We start from the raw sequence: 17,288 nt of genomic DNA, 5'->3' as shown, positions 1-17,288 counted from the left end.
AGAGAAAAGTCTATGGACTAAATTGTGTGGTTTTTTTGGATAGGTCTGAATTGCATCAAGTGTTTTGGTGGGTTTGGCACCATGAGTTGGTGGTTTCTTGTTGGGTTGTACCAAATGCTACTCAGTAATTACCAACCACGCCCCATCTCACCACACAATGTTCCTGGATTAACTCACTCTCAGCTGATATCTGCCAAAAGACCAGCATTTCTTCCATCTGCATCTTCTTTAATGAGTGAATGAGTGAGTGCTATGACTATGAGTGAAGAGCCTGGAAATGCAGCCTGGTCCAGTCCGTGAGCTGGGTGTGTGTGCCTAAACGCACAGTGTCCTTGCTGCAGCATTACAACGAGAGTTACCAGTTGCAACCCAAGCTGCAACATTGCACAGCAGAAGTGACCTGTAAGTGAATTGAAGATGTGCCTCTTAGAGGTTAGCACATATCAGTTGCCAATGTCCAAGGACATAGGGTGGCCAGTGCCCATTGGGCATGCCCCTAGATGCTGGTGCCCAGTGAAAACAACATGGCAGTCATTCAGAGCAGGAAGCGAGCTGAATCCACCGGGTGCTTACTTCGCTTTCCTTGTTGAGTTTTTCCGACATCAACCTTGTTTGGTAAAATGAGAGGCTGAATATTAATGTGATGAGCTTGGCTATCAACAAAACAATCATACTCGTTAATTAGCAACTGTCTGCTGCCAAGTGGGAATCTCATCATGCCGTTTGTGAAAAGCATAAAAGGTAGAGCAAGTTGCTCTCAACATCAAGATAGGTATCATTGTATTTGTCGCCGATTCTGATCCACATCTTGGCCCATGTTCCTCAAACCCTTATAAAGTTGTCAAGTTGGTGGAAATTGGACAAAGAACACAAGGGATAAAGGTCTGTAATAGGATGGAAGACAGGAGAGAAAAGAGTTTGCAGGGTCGATGGCGAAAGTGAGGGAATCAAATGAATTTTGACGTCTTCTGCGTTCAGCAATTCCTGCCCATCTTATTCTGTTTTGCACATTGCATCTTGTTTTCTCATTGTTTGCTTTCAAATGGTAGTTGTTTCCAATTCACGCTTCCTGTGGACACATCTGTTGTCTCATTACGTGTGCTGTTTACTAAATGATAAAGTTGTCATAGTTTGATTGGACCACGTGACTATTCTCCCATTAGAGATAAAGACAATTAGTGGTGGTTTAATCTGAGGGTCACCATGCCTGAAGTAAGAAGAGTGGTTGAGAAGGAGAGTCCTCCATGTAAGAATTGAGCCCATGCTGTTGGCATTACTCTGCATCGCAAACTGACCTTCATCTCTCATAGCTTCTGTCTTTGGCTCAGCCCCATCAAATTTTCTGCCATTTAACCTGTCTCACCCACAACCCTGGCACAGACCTTCTCTCATGTTTACCTTTCCATCTTCCCCCACTTAAACAGCTTAAAACAGACTAAACATTCCCATTCTGATGAAGATGAAAGGTTGTGACGTGAGAAGTTAACTCTGTTTCTCTCTCCACAGATGCTTCCAAGATGTAAACTCAAGTGCCTGATGATAGTCCTATTATGTCTAGCAATGGAACCTGATTTTCTGGTTCTCAGTGACTGGAATGTAGCTCCCCATGGGCCCACTGTGATTGCTGCAAAGTGAAAAAGGACATCTCCAGGAATAAAGTAACTAACAGAAGCTCACTGTGTCTTTCTGTCACAGGGCCACTGCCTCCTCAGAACCTTGTGCTGGCTGGTGTTACAACAACAACAGCAAGGCTACGCTGGAATAGCCCGCTGACTGGCCCAAGTAACGGTTACATTCTCAATAGCACAACCCCTTGTGAAATGAAAAGCCGCTACATTCCCAATGGAAAGTTAACGGCCTACACACTCCGCGACCTGGAGACTGGACAGAGGTACAAACTGGCACTAATGGCAGTGCGAGATACCAAGAGGGGAAGGCTGTTAAGTGACCCTGCCTATCTGAATGTCAGCACATGTAAGTAAAAGAAGCCAGAATTTGGAAGCATTCAGTGATTAAACGGAGGTCGTGCATGGAGGAAATTGACTAGGGAGGGATCTTCGAGAGAATGTAGATAGTGGAGACAGTTGTAGGTCATGGTAACTGGTGGAGTTTCAATTCAACTAGTAAATTGGGAATTGAAATTTAATTTCTGTATTGTTTACCAAACTACCGTTAATTGTTGTAAAAACCCATTGGATTCTTTGGTGACTTTTAAGGGAGGAAATCTGTCAACCTTACCCAATCTGACCTAAATGTGACTGCAGTACCATAGCAATGTGGTTGACACTCTGAAACACCCAAATGAGCTACTCAGATCAAGGAGCAATTACAAACAGGCATTGTATGCTGGCTTTGCTGGTTACACTGACATACCATGAAAGAACCATTTTTCTGGACGAACACTTTGTTAAAGTTTGTTTTAAGGTATGCACAGTACCCTAACTTATCTGATTTTCAAATCAAGCTTGATAGAAAGCATGGTCCAGGTTTCTGTACTGAACAGGAAGTATTATTCATTATAAGTGTTTGTACGATAGCTACAGATACAGAGATATAACATATTGGTATATACCACTACTAGCTAAAACTCTAATCCCCTTATAAACTCCCATTACACGAACTCCCATACAGACACACACACACAGACAAACAAATTGAGAAATTACATTATTGGTCGAGGTTGAAAAAACTAGTAAGTCGGTTCAGTGGTTTTTGCGTCCTGATTCCAATGTTGAGATGATCATCCTTTGATTTGGAAGGCAAGTTGCAACTGTCAAGTTGCCTTCCTCTGGAAGCTTCCACTTGTTTGTAAGAAGCACAGAGTGACTAATTCACTTGGTGAATGTTTCGAACTTACCAATCCAAAGATCACAGCTCGCAGTAACTGGTGAAAGATAGGTAACTGGTTTTCTGCAAATTTCAACATTTTTGTTACTGCTTCTGGGGAGCTGTACTCTGTGTGCATGTCTTTCTCTCTCTGCCTCTGTAACATGGGCTCTGTTCCAACCCGCTCAGTTCCCTGAGAATCACTTGCAAACAACTCGGCTCCTGATCATTTATACATTGCAGGAATCCACAGTCACAAACGGAGTTCACAATTGGTGTCAAATTCCTTGCTGTGATATTGTGCAACCTTCCTGGTAAATCTCATTTTTTAAAAATATCACTGTTGTTGGGTCAAAATGCTGGAATTCTTACCCTAATGACATTGTGTGTCATGTTACAGAGCATGAACTGCAATGTTCAAAAGATAGCTCATCATATCTTTCTTAAGGGCAACTAAGACCAGACAATAAATGCTGGCAAATGAGTGAATTTTAACTTATTTTCAATTGCAGTCTATAGTTGTTAAATACACAGTCTTTTTATAAGGGATAGTGGACATAAATAAGAAGGGCAAAGATCAGATGTGCATACCGACTGGGAAAAGACAGACGTCAGGAGAAGATACAGGTAATTGATTGGACATGGAAACAAGATAACAAGCTAATATGGGTGAGAGAATAGTATAACAAGGACACAGCCTGGGGATCGAAAACGCTGCAGAGGGCATGCAATCGAGAAGGGAGTGGCGGGGGTGATGAAGAGAAGTGTAGACAGAGAATGATAAGAGAGAAAATACATCAGGAAGGGAGATTGAAGAGAAGACACAGATTGAGAGTAGCAGGCAGAAGGGAAGTAGTGAGAAGGCACAAGGATTGAAAATGGGAATCCTGTGTTGGAACGGATTTGAGAGCAGGATAGAGAGGGAAGATCGGAAAAGTGGGTGAGTTATAGAGAAGATGTATCAGAGGATAAAAAGTGGAAACAAGATGATGTTAACTGCCATTTTGGGGAATATTACTATCTGTACAGGTTCTGATAAGAACTGGTAAAGATGCTGCATGCAGATTAATCTTTCACCAAGTCTTAAGAATCTTTCTTGTCTTGTCAAAAAGTAGCTGGAGATGCTTTGTCGCTTGATAGCTTAATCACCTTCAACAGTCAACAACAGCATTGTGCATTTATATTGCACCTTTAAGTGACTGTGTCCTGATGAATGCAAAACAAAAAGCTTCACAACATGTGTTTTTTTTCTGCTGTTATCAGGTTCTGTATGATCAAGTGACTTTAAGTTAAAGAAATGACCCAGCGTGTTTTTCACATGAAATGGGTACAGGTAGTTTGTAGTTTTGGCCTAGGATGGGAGCTGGATCTTCAAGGTTGAACAGTACAAGGTCACAGCGAATCAGGTTCAGTGTGACTGGGTGGTGAGGAATGAGATGACACCAGTGCTAACGGAGCAGGGATTGTAGTGCAGGCTGAAGACTCAGCCCTTGTTCATCCTGATGGTGAACTGGAGGAAATTATGAATACGAATTCAAGTTGAGTTGACTACTCTATGGCAATGTCCTAGCGGAGTTCTATTCAGATCCATCTCAAAACAGCTATTGTATTTCCAGCAATGATTTATACTTTTCATCTTACACCAATCCTCTGGGGTTCACTGAAGTCCCATCAACAGGCTGAATCACATCCTGCCCTTAAAGTGATGTTTGTCGTAGCTTGATGAACTGGATTGTTTGCCTTTTGGTTTCCTTATGTTTAATTATACTTTATTTTGTGTTTTACATTAAATCTGCCAATGTTGTTCAATTTTACCATTTCTCCCTACTTTACTTTCTGGTTGTATACATCATCTTGCTGTCTGGAAAACCACCTTGCATTTCATTCGCACCTTTCCCAACCTTCAGAAGACCCAGAGCACTTGATCACCAATGAGATTTTGTTTTGAAGTGCAGTCATAGAGATATACCGTGCGGAAACAAACCGTTCAGTCCAACTTGTCCATGTCGACCAGACAACCCAATCTGGCCTAGTCCCATTTGCCAGCATTTGGCCCATATCCCTCTGAATCCTTCCTATTCATATACCCATTCAGAAGCCTTTTAAATGTTGTAAATGTACCCACTTACTCCACTTCCTCTAGCAGCTTGTTCCATACGTGCACCACCCTCTGCATGAAAAAGTTACCCCTCAGGTCTTTTATAAATCTTGCCCCTCTCACCTTAAACCTATGCCCTCTAGTCCTAGACTCCCTTACCCAAGAAAAAAGACCTTGACTATTCACCTTATCAATGCCTCCTCATGATTTTATAAAACTTTATAAGGTCACCTGGGTGACCAGGTAAGCATTGTTCTAGAAGTGGCCTTATTAATGTCCTGTACAACCACAACATGACATCCCAACCCTTGCACTTGATGTTCTGACTATTAAAGGCATGTGTGCCAAATGCTTTTTTCATGGGTTCTGGCTGCCTGAGACTCCAATTTCAAGGAACCAGCACCCCTAGGTCACTTTGTTTGGTGACACTGTAGGACAAAGAGTATTTGTACAGGAATTTCAGAAGGATACCTACCCACCCGTAATCCTACTAACCAAGTGTACAGCTCCATAGACGGAGAGTGGCTTGGACATGGCAGAAGAACCCTGACTTTAGCATTTATACCTGTCCAAAGAGAGCAAATGTCAGGTAAGAGTACAGCCATAGAGGTGGCATCTTTGAACATTTTAATGGTTGTATCCAGATCCCTCCCTGGTCTTAGACTTGCTGGTCTCTATCACCTCCTTCAGTGCTACAAGCCTCCAAGGCTCCATATTCCTCCAAATCTAGCTACATAAGCATCCACTGACTTTGTTAATCCCATCATTGCCGTCACCTACCTAGCCCTCAGTTCATCATTAACCCCTCCATTCCTTTCTCCTTTACAAGATGCTGCTTAAAGAGCACCTGCTTCACCAAGCCCTTGGTCATCCATCCAACTATCTCCACCTTTGGTTTGGTGTCAATTATTGTCTTCTGATGCTTCTGTGAAATGCATTGGGTTGCTTTGTTAAGTCAAAGGCGCTATGTAACTGCTATTTGGTTCATTAAGCCAAAAAGGTCACTGAAGGAGCATGTGTACAATAGTAGTTATGCACAGTCAGTACACTGGATGTACGTTGGAGATCTGAGTTACTGGAGGCTTTTCATCTTATCTTTAAACACAGAGTCAAAAGAGTACCAAATCTCAAAGGAAACAACAATTTTAAGTCATTCTGTTGTTTCCATTGGGATTTGGTATTCTTGTGATTGTATGTCCTGATGAATGAAAAAAACAAAAAGCTTCGCAACATGTCTTTTTTTTCAGCTGTATTCAGTTCTGTGTGACCAAGTGACTATATAATGTTTCAGATCATTCACAGTGACCAAGGGCTTTACAGCCTTGGAAGTGACGATGTGGTGAGGTTTTCAATTCCACCTGTAAGGACCAATGTGAGCCAATAACGCTAGGCTGTATTGTATCTTTTCTTAGTGAGAATTCAAAGTAACACAAGGCAAGGGGAAACGCAAGGATATTCGAAGGAGAAGACAGATCCTGAGGAGTGTGGCATGTACAATAATAAGCTGCATGTCACACTACAACCTGATGAGGCGGAAACTGGCAATGGAAGCTACGAGGACAATTCCCAAATCATAAAGTAGGTGGAACGCTTCACTTCCTTTAAAAAAATATTTCTTTTAAATCCCTTGCTTCCAATGAAACTCCAATCTCAGACCTTCCTTCAGTGTTGCCAAGTTGGAAAATGACCTTCTTAAATGCAGGAACACTACACTAAGATCCACAAAACAGATGAAGCAAAAAAGGACTGAGGGAAGTGAAGGCCGTTCTAGCTGAGACATTCAAAAGGGGATTAGGCTGTTACCTAAAAAGAAAAATATTCAGATTCTTCAGAGAAGATTGGTCAATGGCATTAAATGGTTGATTCACTCACTTGAGCATAACTCAAGTCATATTGTGACCTATAGAAATGGCTGGGAGCAAGGTAGCGTTACTGTAGTCCCAGGGGGGCCATTGGGCTGTTCTCTCATTAGAGACAGAGAGAGAGAACAACTGGTTGTGAGTTTAACCTGAGGGTCTCCATGCCTCAGGCATGAGGAGAGATTGAAAAGGCAAGACCTTCATGGTACCCTCAGCTGGTGTGGGATTTGCATCCCCGGCGCATCACTCTGTGTTGCAAACCAGCCATCACACCAACTAAGCTAACTGGTTCATGGCAAACCAAAAGGTCAGGACTGACTTGTTCAGTGATGCTGTATCACTCCATGTAAACTCTAGCGACTTTAGAGAGCTATATAGTGTGCCAAACTCTTGTACAACAGCCAGAACTCAACAGCAGCAAGTCTGAAAGTAGTTAATCTTACTTATCAACACTGATGCGGGATCCTTCCTGCTGCTGCTCAACCCTGTGTGCAATCAGAAATATGTTAATAAAGCAATAAACCTGTAGCATTAATTAACATTTAAGTATTAAGACAACATTAGCATAAAGTCAGATACACTTCAATTGACATCAGATCTGTCTACTCTCTATACATCTGACAGATACTCAGTGCCTGGGTTATAACTCTCTCACCAGTATGACACCTGGCACAGCTTGTGCAGCAAGTGTATATGCGCACCACAAAGCTCACCTCAGATTTCAAAGACTACATGTAGCAACCCACAGAAAAGGGCTGCATGCAATTGAACTTTGCAATGTTTCTCTCTGACTAAACTCATGTTGTACCTGACCTGGAGCTGCTTGGTTATTTCATCTTGTCAGTGCTGCTGACAATCCTGTTTGAATTTGAAATTTTGACAGACAAACAAAGTAAATTGGTTTGGATTTGATTTTCAGGTACTCTGAGATGCTGGATGGGAGAGGGAGGATCAGTGCCACCTTTTCGAATCTGCAGCATAATCCCATAACTCTGCTAACACGTAGGTACCAGAACTCAGTCGGCTTGCATGGTTGATGTTAATTTTTCAGAGCACTTGATCATTAACAGTACAACAGCAATTTACATTTATACAGTACATTTAGCATGAAGAAGCATCCATCATCTGTTACAGAGGTATAATTAAAAAAATAATGCTGGGCTAAACAGAGGGATACATTAGAATACAATGACCATGATCTTGGTCAAAGGGGTTTAGCACTGTACTACGTTAGACTCTGTTCTTTAATCTTTGGGACTTTGATTCAATTCTTGCTCAGTTGTTCTATTATGCAAATACCTTATTGATCTTTTACCAATTGATCCTCAAAGAGAAATATTATTTGCCTCGGAATTCCGTCAACATGGCATAACATGAGTGGCGGGGTGGCACAATGGTTAGCACTGCTGTCTCCCAGCACTCCCAGCCTGGGTTTGATTCCACCTTCTGGTAACTGTCTGTGTGGAATTTGCACATTCTCTCCACGTTCATCCCTCTGGGTGCTGTGGGTATGTGGATCAACCATGGGAAATGCAGGATTACGGGAGTGGGATTGGATGGGATGCTCTTTGGAGGGTCAGCCTGGACTCGATGGGCTGAATGGCCTGCTTCCACACTGTAAGGATTCTATGATTCTTCATGGAAGTCTCAAGCAAAAACATATCCATACCAGTTCATTTTTTTTAGAAAGTTATGTGGCTCAGCATGGCAGCTTTATTGACAAGCACATTAGCATGATCAAATAAAAAGAGGCTGCAGGTGTTGCAAGTGTCTTTTAATTTTATCATGATGCAGGTTGTCACAACAATCCTGACTTCGTTCAGCAGCACTGCTTTGTGCCATCTTCAATCTTGTGGCTCAGATATTGAATGATTCGAAAATTGAAACTCACTCAATTAAATATGAAGTGACTAGCTGCTCAGTGCATTGAGTTGTCCTTCATTCGATCAATGCCCTGTTGGAAAGTGAAAACTGCTTGTGGCAAACCAGAATTGCTTACAGCCAAGTGCCTGTGTTTTAACGCAGTGCTGTATTGTTTGATCTGTCATCCTGATCTAAATGATGGCTGTGCACATCTTTGATTTCTTGGCTAGGCCCAGAGCCACCAATCAAACTGGAAAACTTGGAGGAATCGACAAATCGTATCAGTCTGGCCTTAGAGATCCAAGAATCTGAGACCAACACTGAACCAGGTAAAATTCCTATCAAGAGTTTGTGGGCACCTTTTATATGGGGTTGGTTTTCAGTGAGAGTTATTCTAAGAAAGGATAATTAAACTAAGGGTCGAAGTAGCCATTTAGTAACATTGAGTTAAAGCTGGCCAGTTAGAACCGAGGTACAAAAGGCATAGGTTGCAAGTAGAATTAACGATCTCTGCTCCTGCCAGTGCCTGGGACCTCAAATACCACTGGGTGAGGAAGAGAAGCATCCAATTAGGGTTCCTGAGGACTTGCAGCTGGTGTTTTCCATTCCAAGAATTCCCAGGTCTCCTATGATCCTGAAGCACCACCTTAACCAGAACTGGGCTGGAGAATCTCTAGAATAGTTTCAACAAGTCATAAATGTCAAAGAAGTTCTTTCGGAGTCACAATTAGACTCTTAATTCCAGATTTTTTATTTGTTGAAATCGAATTCCACCATCTGCCATGGCAGGATGCAAACCTGGATCCCAGAACATTACAAGGGTCTCTGGATTAGTAATCTAGGGATAATACCACTAGACCGTTGCCTCTCCAGTGCCAAGCAATAACCATCTCCAAGAGAGAATCTAATGATAGACCCCTGACATTCAATGATGTTACATCACTGAAGGCTGCATCATGCTTTGGGTTACCATTAACAAGAAACTGAACTGAACAGATCATATAAACACAGTGGCTACAAGAGCAGGTCAGAGGCGAGGAATAATGTAACAAGTAGCTCACCTCCTAACTCCACAAAGCCTGTCTAACATCAACAAGGCACAAGTCAGGAGTGTGAGGAAATACTCCCCACCTGCCTGGCTGTGTTCAGCTCCAGCAATCTCGAGAAGCTTAACACAAAGTGGCCACCTTTACTGATACCACACCCACATTCACTCCCTCCTCCACCAATGCTCAGAAGCAGCAGTGTGTACTATCTACAAGGATGCACTGCAGAAATTAATCAAGGCTCCTTTGATAGCACATCCAAACCCACAACTATTTCCATCTAGAAGGACAAGAGCAGCAGATACATAAGAACACCACCTTCTGCAAACTCCCCTCCAAGCCACTCATCATCCTGACTTGGAAATATTTCTCCATTCCTTCACTGTCACTGGGTCAATAGCCTGGAACTCTCCACCTGGTGGCATTGTAAGTCTACCCACAGCGCATGGACAGCAGCTCACCACCACCTTCTCAAGTGCACAGGGAACGGGCAATAAATGCTGGCCAGCCAGCGGCATCCACATCCCATGAATGAAGAATACAGAAAGGTCTGAAGGTATTGCATGATTGCACCTATTTACAGGTTACAAGAAGATTACCTGCATTACTTCTAGAGACTGTTGGAACACACTGGTTCCAGGTCTGTCTCCTACCAGCTCCTTATTTACAATGACCACGTACCTTTGGCATAAAACAAATAGGTAGTGCCCATTGTTCTTGAGAAAGTACTAAGTCTTTCAAAGCTACATACAACAGGACAGGCCGTGTGAGAGTGAGGAAGGAGGTAGTACCCAAGTGTGGGACGGGTTTATGATTGTCAATATGCCAACCTGATGTCCTAGCTGTAGTGTGCAGTATAATGTCTGTTTGCCTAAATGTTTGATCGCTCTTTGTTTGTGCTGCTATCTCCAAAAGCTATTTCTTTAATTACAGACGATCAATGGGAATGTTCCTCAAACCCCTGTAAAAATGGAGGTACTTGCGTGAAGGGGATGGACTCATACATGTGTGATTGTGAAACAGGATTCAAGGGAAAACACTGTGAATTATGTAAGAAAAGACTACTAAGCCAAAATCTATTAAGACCGTGCATCATAGCTAAGAGCTTTACCAGTGAGAGTAGGATGGAACAGGGTGCTATAATTTACATGAATCTGCCATTAAGCAACAGAATTCATAACAAAGAGAAATAATAATTTAATTAGAACATTGTATGAAATTCATTACCGATGATCGATAATCTAGAAACTGTAACAATTAGAATAACAGCAAGTATGATCCAGACATTATCACAAAATCAGGGAAGGATCTGATATTGTGAATGTTATCAGCTACAGTGGGGGATGTAACAGCACTACATAATGTGCAGTGTGGGAGGTTTGGAATGGACAGTGTGTCATAACATAGTGACAGTGGGGTAAACCACAGAGCCTTTTAGTTTGTCATTAATGGAAACTAAATAGAAAGATGTTTGATTCTGGATCACGTTCTTAATGGTGCTTTTATCTTGCCTTTAGTTTGTAAGAAGCTGCCTCACCCCTGCACACGCCTGTACTCTGAAACTAAATCTGTTCCAGTGTGGGAGGCCAGTGTTTTCCAGCTTAAGTAAGTCTCCCATTCTTGCTTTGGACATGAATCATTCGGGGAGTCAGTTTGTGAAACTATCAAAGCCATTAGGGACGTGAGGATTATCAGGTCATTAGTTTCAGAGAATGGAGTGCTTACTGCATTAGGTACATGCATTCCCTGGGACGTGTGGAGAGAGGGAAAGGTGTGACTTCGTGATTTCACCTTGGGCCTTTTGATGTTGATGTAAAGTCAGATTTGGGCATTGCCAATGCTGGATAACCTTGCCAATGCTGGATAACCTTGAAGTTTGCTAATCAAAGCAAATCAGAGGAAATAAAAATGGAAAAAAAACAGGACATTTCAGGAGGTCGTGGAGATTAGAGAAGATTAAAAGTTTGGGCTTTCATTCTATGACCTCTCAGCGGGAGTATAAATCTCACGTTTCACGTTTGCTTTTAAGGTATAAAAGAATTTATAAAGTTCATCAGGATACCTGCTACAAAGAGGTTTGTGAGCCTGTTGTACACAGAAAACCCAGTAAGTATTTACCTCCTGAATAATTCACTCAGTAATGTTTGCGCAACAGAAAGATTTAATATCTCAGGTAGTCAACTCAGTCGGATGGTGAGCCATCAGATTTTGTGGGAAGCCTGGCTGAAGGAATTTTAAGTTTTATTAATAAACTTTTTCATGTACAAGATGCTTGAGGGAAATTAGAAGTGATTAGGTACTGCCCACAAACTTGCAGTTTGCGTTCGTCAGGACCACTCAGCTCCTGACCTCATTAAAGCCTGGATTGGAACATGAGTTGAATTCTAAGGTGAGGTGGGAGTGACTGCCCTTTACATCAAGGCTGCATTTGACCACATGTGACATCAGGAGCCTCTGAGCAAAAATGAAGTCAATGGGAATGAGAGGCAAAACTAAAGTCCTATCTGGCAGAGGGAAGATGGTTGTGGTTGTTGGAGATCAGTTATCTCAGCTTCAGGACATCACTGCAGGAGTTCCTCAGATTTGTGTCCAGGCTTCAATTGCTTCATCAATGACCTTCTCTCCATCATTAGGTAAAGGTGGAATGCTTACAGATGATTGCACAATTTTCAGCACCATTCATGATGCTTCAGATACTGAAACAGTCCGTGTTCAAATACAGTGAGACCTGGACATGATTCAGGCTTGTGTTGATAAGTTGCGAATGATATTCATGCCATGTTAGTGCCAGGCAATGACCATCTCCAACAATGATTTGGAGGTGCTGGTGTTGGTCTGGGGTGGATAAAGTTAAAAATAACACAACACCAGATTATAGTTCACTAGGTTTATTTGGAAGTACAAACGTTTGGAGCGCTGATCCTTTGTCAGGTAGCTATTAGGGCAGGATCATAGGACACAGCACTTATAGTAACGTTACGAAAACTTGTCCTTCCAAATAAACCTGTAGAACAATAACCTGGTGTCGTGTGATTTTAACCATCTCCAACAAGAGAGAATATAACCAATGCCCTTTGGTGTCTAATGGTATTACTATGACTGAATGGTATTTCCATCACTGTTAATAGCCTGGAAGTTAATGTTGACTAGAAACTGGGCTGGGAGAAATTGAGGACTGCAGATGCTGGAGAAATCAGAGTCGATAAGTGTGCTGCTGGAAAAGCACAGCAGGTCAGGCAGCATCCGAGAAGCAGGAGAGTCAATATTTTGGACATAAGTCCTTTATCCGGATTGCTGCCTGACCTGCTGTAGTTTTCCAGCGCCACACTTTTCGACTTAGAAATTGGACTGGACTAGCTATTTAGTACCATGGCAACAACAGAAAGCCAGAAGCTATGAATTCCACAACAAGTAACTCGCCTCCTTATGTGCCATCTACGTGCATAAGGATGATGGATTACTCCCCACTTGCTGGATGAGCACAAGTCTAACAATACTCAAGCAGCTTGACTTAATCCAAGACAAAGTATTCCATATGATTGCTGCTCCATCCGCCGCTTTAAGCATTCACTCCCTTCACCACAGCTGCCCAGTGGCAGCAATGTTTATCATATCCAAGATGCAATGCAGTAACTTGGCAAATCTGCTAAGACAGCCTCTTCCAAACCTGCAACCACCTAGAAAGGTGAGGGCAGCAGTCTATGGAAACACCACCACCTGCAAGTTCTCCTTCAAGTCACACACTATCCTGACCTGGAGCTGTATGGCTGTTCCTTCACAAGCAAGGCATCCAAATTGTGAACCTCCCTCTCTAACGGAAGCTCATCACTGCATTGTGAGGGGCAATCAAGCTTGGGCAGCAGCAATTCCCACATTGCATGAAAAAGTTATTTTTCAAAGTTATTTTTCTGAGACAGCAAGATCAAGGCCTTCTCTCTTATAACTGGACACTACAGAATCCAGACTGCCAACCCAGTAATAATGTTTAGATACTTCAGCAAAGCCATAATGCCAGGCAGTATTGCCAAGAGCAAATGCCACCTTACCTGCAGTTCCAATGCTGCAGTGAAATACATGTACAATATGATCACAGGAGAAAGTGAGGACTGCAGATGCTGGGGATCGGAGCTGAAAATGTGTTGCTGGAAAAGCGCAGCAGGTCAGGCAGCAGCCAAGGAGCAGGAGAATTGACGTTTCGGTCATGCCCGAAACGTCGATTCTCCTGCTCCTTGGATGCTGCCTGACCTGCTGCGCTTTTCCAGCAACACATTTTCAGCTCACAATATGATCACAGCCAGGTTCTAGAGATGTTAAGATTCTAGACGTTCGGCACAGATGAGGTTTGAAAGCTACTTAGCAGTGAGGTTTTTTAATCAATCCAATTGTTATTATGACTCTTCTCTCTTCTCCAGGAAACAGAAGGTTGTTCAGACATTAACTAATTACTGGTAAGTTTGGTTCATGAATAAATCAGTGTTTTTTTTTAACATGTTTATATTTCCCCATCACAATATGTGTACCTCCCTGCATACTAACAAATGCATGTGTGATTGCCATATGCATGTGTGATTGCCATATGTATGTGTGATTGCCATACGTGTATTGTTAAAAAATGGCTCCAAATGATCTGGTCTCAGGACCACATGAAAGTCCCAACATTGGCTCTGTGGGAATTGCCCAGGACGTTTGATCTTCCAATGGGAAATTTCCCTGCTTCCTGGGATTCACCCAAGAAGTCTTCAACTCCAAATTAATGTCAGAGATTTTGAACAGCTCTGACCTAATTACGTGGATGGATACCGAAGGAATCCTAGTCAAACTCCTCAGTAACTCTACAAACAGTAGCCCATCTCGCGACTTCCCCCATACCTCCCTCTCCTTGCAAATCCCAAGCCCCAGAGTGGCCCATTCTCCAACCAACCACCTCCATCACTTCTGAACTCACCAGCTCCCCACTAAACCTCTGACTTTTTCCAAACTTCGACACATCCCCTGACTTTCTGAGAGCACAACTTTGACTGCCTCCTGCCAATCCGATGTGACCTAACTTTGCCAACCAAATAAGCTGCTCCAACACCCCTCCCCATTCTACCTAACCCCTCACCCATCCTACTCATTTATCTATTCAGCCATATACTCTCACTGACCAAGCTGAGCAGTCTGGCGACTTTTAGCCTGTTACTTACCAGAATTCAGAAACCTTAAAAAATAAAATAGGTATGTGTTTTCTGTGCATATTTTCTCCACTGCTCTCTTCCAGAATTCCTTGTACTCAGCAAGTTCAAAAAGGCTCCTCCTTTGGACAATTGGCCAGTAAAATTGAAGGCCGGTATTGGATAGAAGTCTAATCTGGTCACCTTCAGAAGATGAAAGTCATGATGTGGAGGAGCTGGTGTTGGAATCACACAACACGGTTATAGTCCAACAGGTTTATTTGCAAGCACTGGCTGTTGGAGCGCTGCTCCTTCATCAGCTACCTGACAAAGGAGCAGCACTCCTAAAGCTAGTGCTTCCAAATAAACCTTTTGGACTATAATCTGGTGTTGTGTGATTTTTAACCTTCAGAAGAGGGGTTCCAACACTGACCAGAAAGTTTGCACCATCATTGTTTTTTTTGGCGATGGGAAGCAGAATGATTCCCTTTTGTGCGTGTGAACTTTGTGTGAAGTGGTGCCAAACATCGAAGATGCATGTGGTGTAGTGCTGTATGTAGAGTGTCTATTAGTATTTCATTAATACTGTTTGAGCCAAAGCTTCTTAGGACATTTTCTCTCTTGAACTAGTAGCCTACACATTGTACTTCCTATCAAAGCCATCACTGGTTTGAATCAATTCTCCTGCCCCTGGCTTCTGACGTCTGACTTCCACAATCTTACCTTCCACCTACAATCTATTTAAACTTTTAAAACTCTTACGCTATGCTGTGCAACCATTACTTTGTTATACTGCTCTCTTTCTACTCCTTTCACACTGGTTTTGCAGGCCTCAGTCCTCTCTAGACATTGTATGATACTATTCCTCCACCCATTGCCTTTAACTAACAATTTTAAGGTAATAGCAAGATTCTTAAGGTTCTGGCATCTTCACTTTGAGGTTTTTTTTATGTTTTAGGGCCTTCTAGCTGATGCAAGAAAGGAGATCAAAAATCAGAAGACAACGGAAGAATGGGTGCTAGTTAATCAAATCCACCACAAGTTAACGCATTGTAAAGACACGGCCACCCATTCTAGAGTCAGCCATAATGTCCTAATGTCACTTTGTTCAATTTGGAGATGTCAGAGTCGGAAAACAAAAAACCAGGACAGCTGAAATTTGATCAACACATAAGTAACTGAAGAAGATTGCGTGTGTGGAAGGAAGTGAGGGGAGAGCAGATGCACACACTTGTCTTTGTGTTCAAGCAGAGAGAAGAGAGTGAGTGACCAATCGAGTGAGTGAATGCCCGTGGTACATGGGTGCATTTGAGTGCGAATCTGTCTGTGTATTCACTTCTGTGTGTCTGATGTGTGTACGTTCTTCAAGCTGAGAGACGTGACTGCTGGGAATTTGGATTGCGTTCTCGTAGTGGTAGAGTTGTGCAGACTTCGATCAGACAAGTGTGGCTCCAATATATTGTGTATAATACAGAGCCCCTCAGACTGCCTGACAGCGTGCTTAAAACCCCTACCTCTCTTGCTGTACCAGTTCGGTATTTCCATTCATGTTAAGCTTGTGCTAGTTAGAATTAAAATATTACAACAGTTCTGCAGCATGCACTTATCACTTATTTGCTGGGACTTGGGTTGAGATTTCCCAGACTGTCATCTTGTAAAATTCAAGGAACTTGGCTAGGGGCTAAGAAAACCTTTAGCTCCTTCCCCCTCAGTTGGATGACACAAATCATGTTTCATTAGAGAGAAACTTCTTTTATCCCATCAATGTGAGTTGAATTTGAACCATGGTCCAAAATTGACATTGGGGGTACCAAAACAAATACACTTGCTAGTCTACATTAGAAAAAGGGATTTTGTTGAACCATAGGCTTTCACAGCACCAAACGTGACTATTCTGTCTGTGCCACATCTTTGCTGGTACACCCTAAAAATGATTCCACTGACCACCTCTCCAGATAACCCTGCTTTTAATGTTATCTTCTTTAAAAATTGCTGCAGTTTTTCGAGTGGCATTATTTCCCGTAGTTGTAAGTTTTGTGCATAAAAAGATTATCCTAGTCTCTTTTCCCACTCAACTCAAGATAGTTTTAAATGGATAACATTGTGTTGCTGACTCCCCAGTGATCTTTCCCTATTGACTGTCAAAACCATACATAATTGTAAAAACCTTGATTAAATCTCCTTTTTAAGGAAAGTGGAAATAGTCTCATTGACGTTCGTCACCTGTTTGACCAGACTGCTGAGCCGTCTGTGTAGCAACACTTTATTACAACGGGACCCAAACCAGGCTTTCTGTTACTGTATGTTTTTTGTCGCTTCTCATTAGATTGCAGATATGAGTGACTGACTATATGCATTGTGCTGACTGTTGGAAACTGTGTGCCTAGTTGAGGGTTTGTATGTTCCTGTGTTCCCTGGCCCATGCATATGGGATTATGTAAGG

General features: G+C 42.4%; 1 protein-coding gene across 2 annotated transcripts in view; it reads left to right on the top strand.

Annotated features, from left to right (window-relative positions):
- Window positions 1-16,435, top strand: part of sned1 (sushi, nidogen and EGF-like domains 1) — a 145,710-nt gene extending 129,275 nt beyond the window's left edge. For both annotated transcript variants that reach the window (XM_043701804.1, XM_043701803.1), the window contains 9 exons: window positions 1,696-1,974; window positions 6,337-6,502; window positions 7,703-7,785; window positions 8,877-8,975; window positions 10,626-10,742; window positions 11,210-11,297; window positions 11,722-11,798; window positions 14,105-14,140; window positions 15,804-16,435. In XM_043701804.1, coding sequence (XP_043557739.1) covers window positions 1,696-1,974; window positions 6,337-6,502; window positions 7,703-7,785; window positions 8,877-8,975; window positions 10,626-10,742; window positions 11,210-11,297; window positions 11,722-11,798; window positions 14,105-14,130 — 935 coding nt within the window. In that variant the 3' untranslated portion in view covers window positions 14,131-14,140; window positions 15,804-16,435. The remainder of the gene's footprint in view (window positions 1-1,695; window positions 1,975-6,336; window positions 6,503-7,702; window positions 7,786-8,876; window positions 8,976-10,625; window positions 10,743-11,209; window positions 11,298-11,721; window positions 11,799-14,104; window positions 14,141-15,803) is intronic.
- The last annotated feature ends 853 nt before the right edge of the window (window positions 16,436-17,288 follow it).

Source organism: Chiloscyllium plagiosum, chromosome 13 (genome assembly GCF_004010195.1).
Source record: "Chiloscyllium plagiosum isolate BGI_BamShark_2017 chromosome 13, ASM401019v2, whole genome shotgun sequence".
NCBI lineage: Eukaryota > Metazoa > Chordata > Chondrichthyes > Orectolobiformes > Hemiscylliidae > Chiloscyllium > Chiloscyllium plagiosum.
This window is presented reverse-complemented; position numbering and strand designations above follow the sequence as displayed.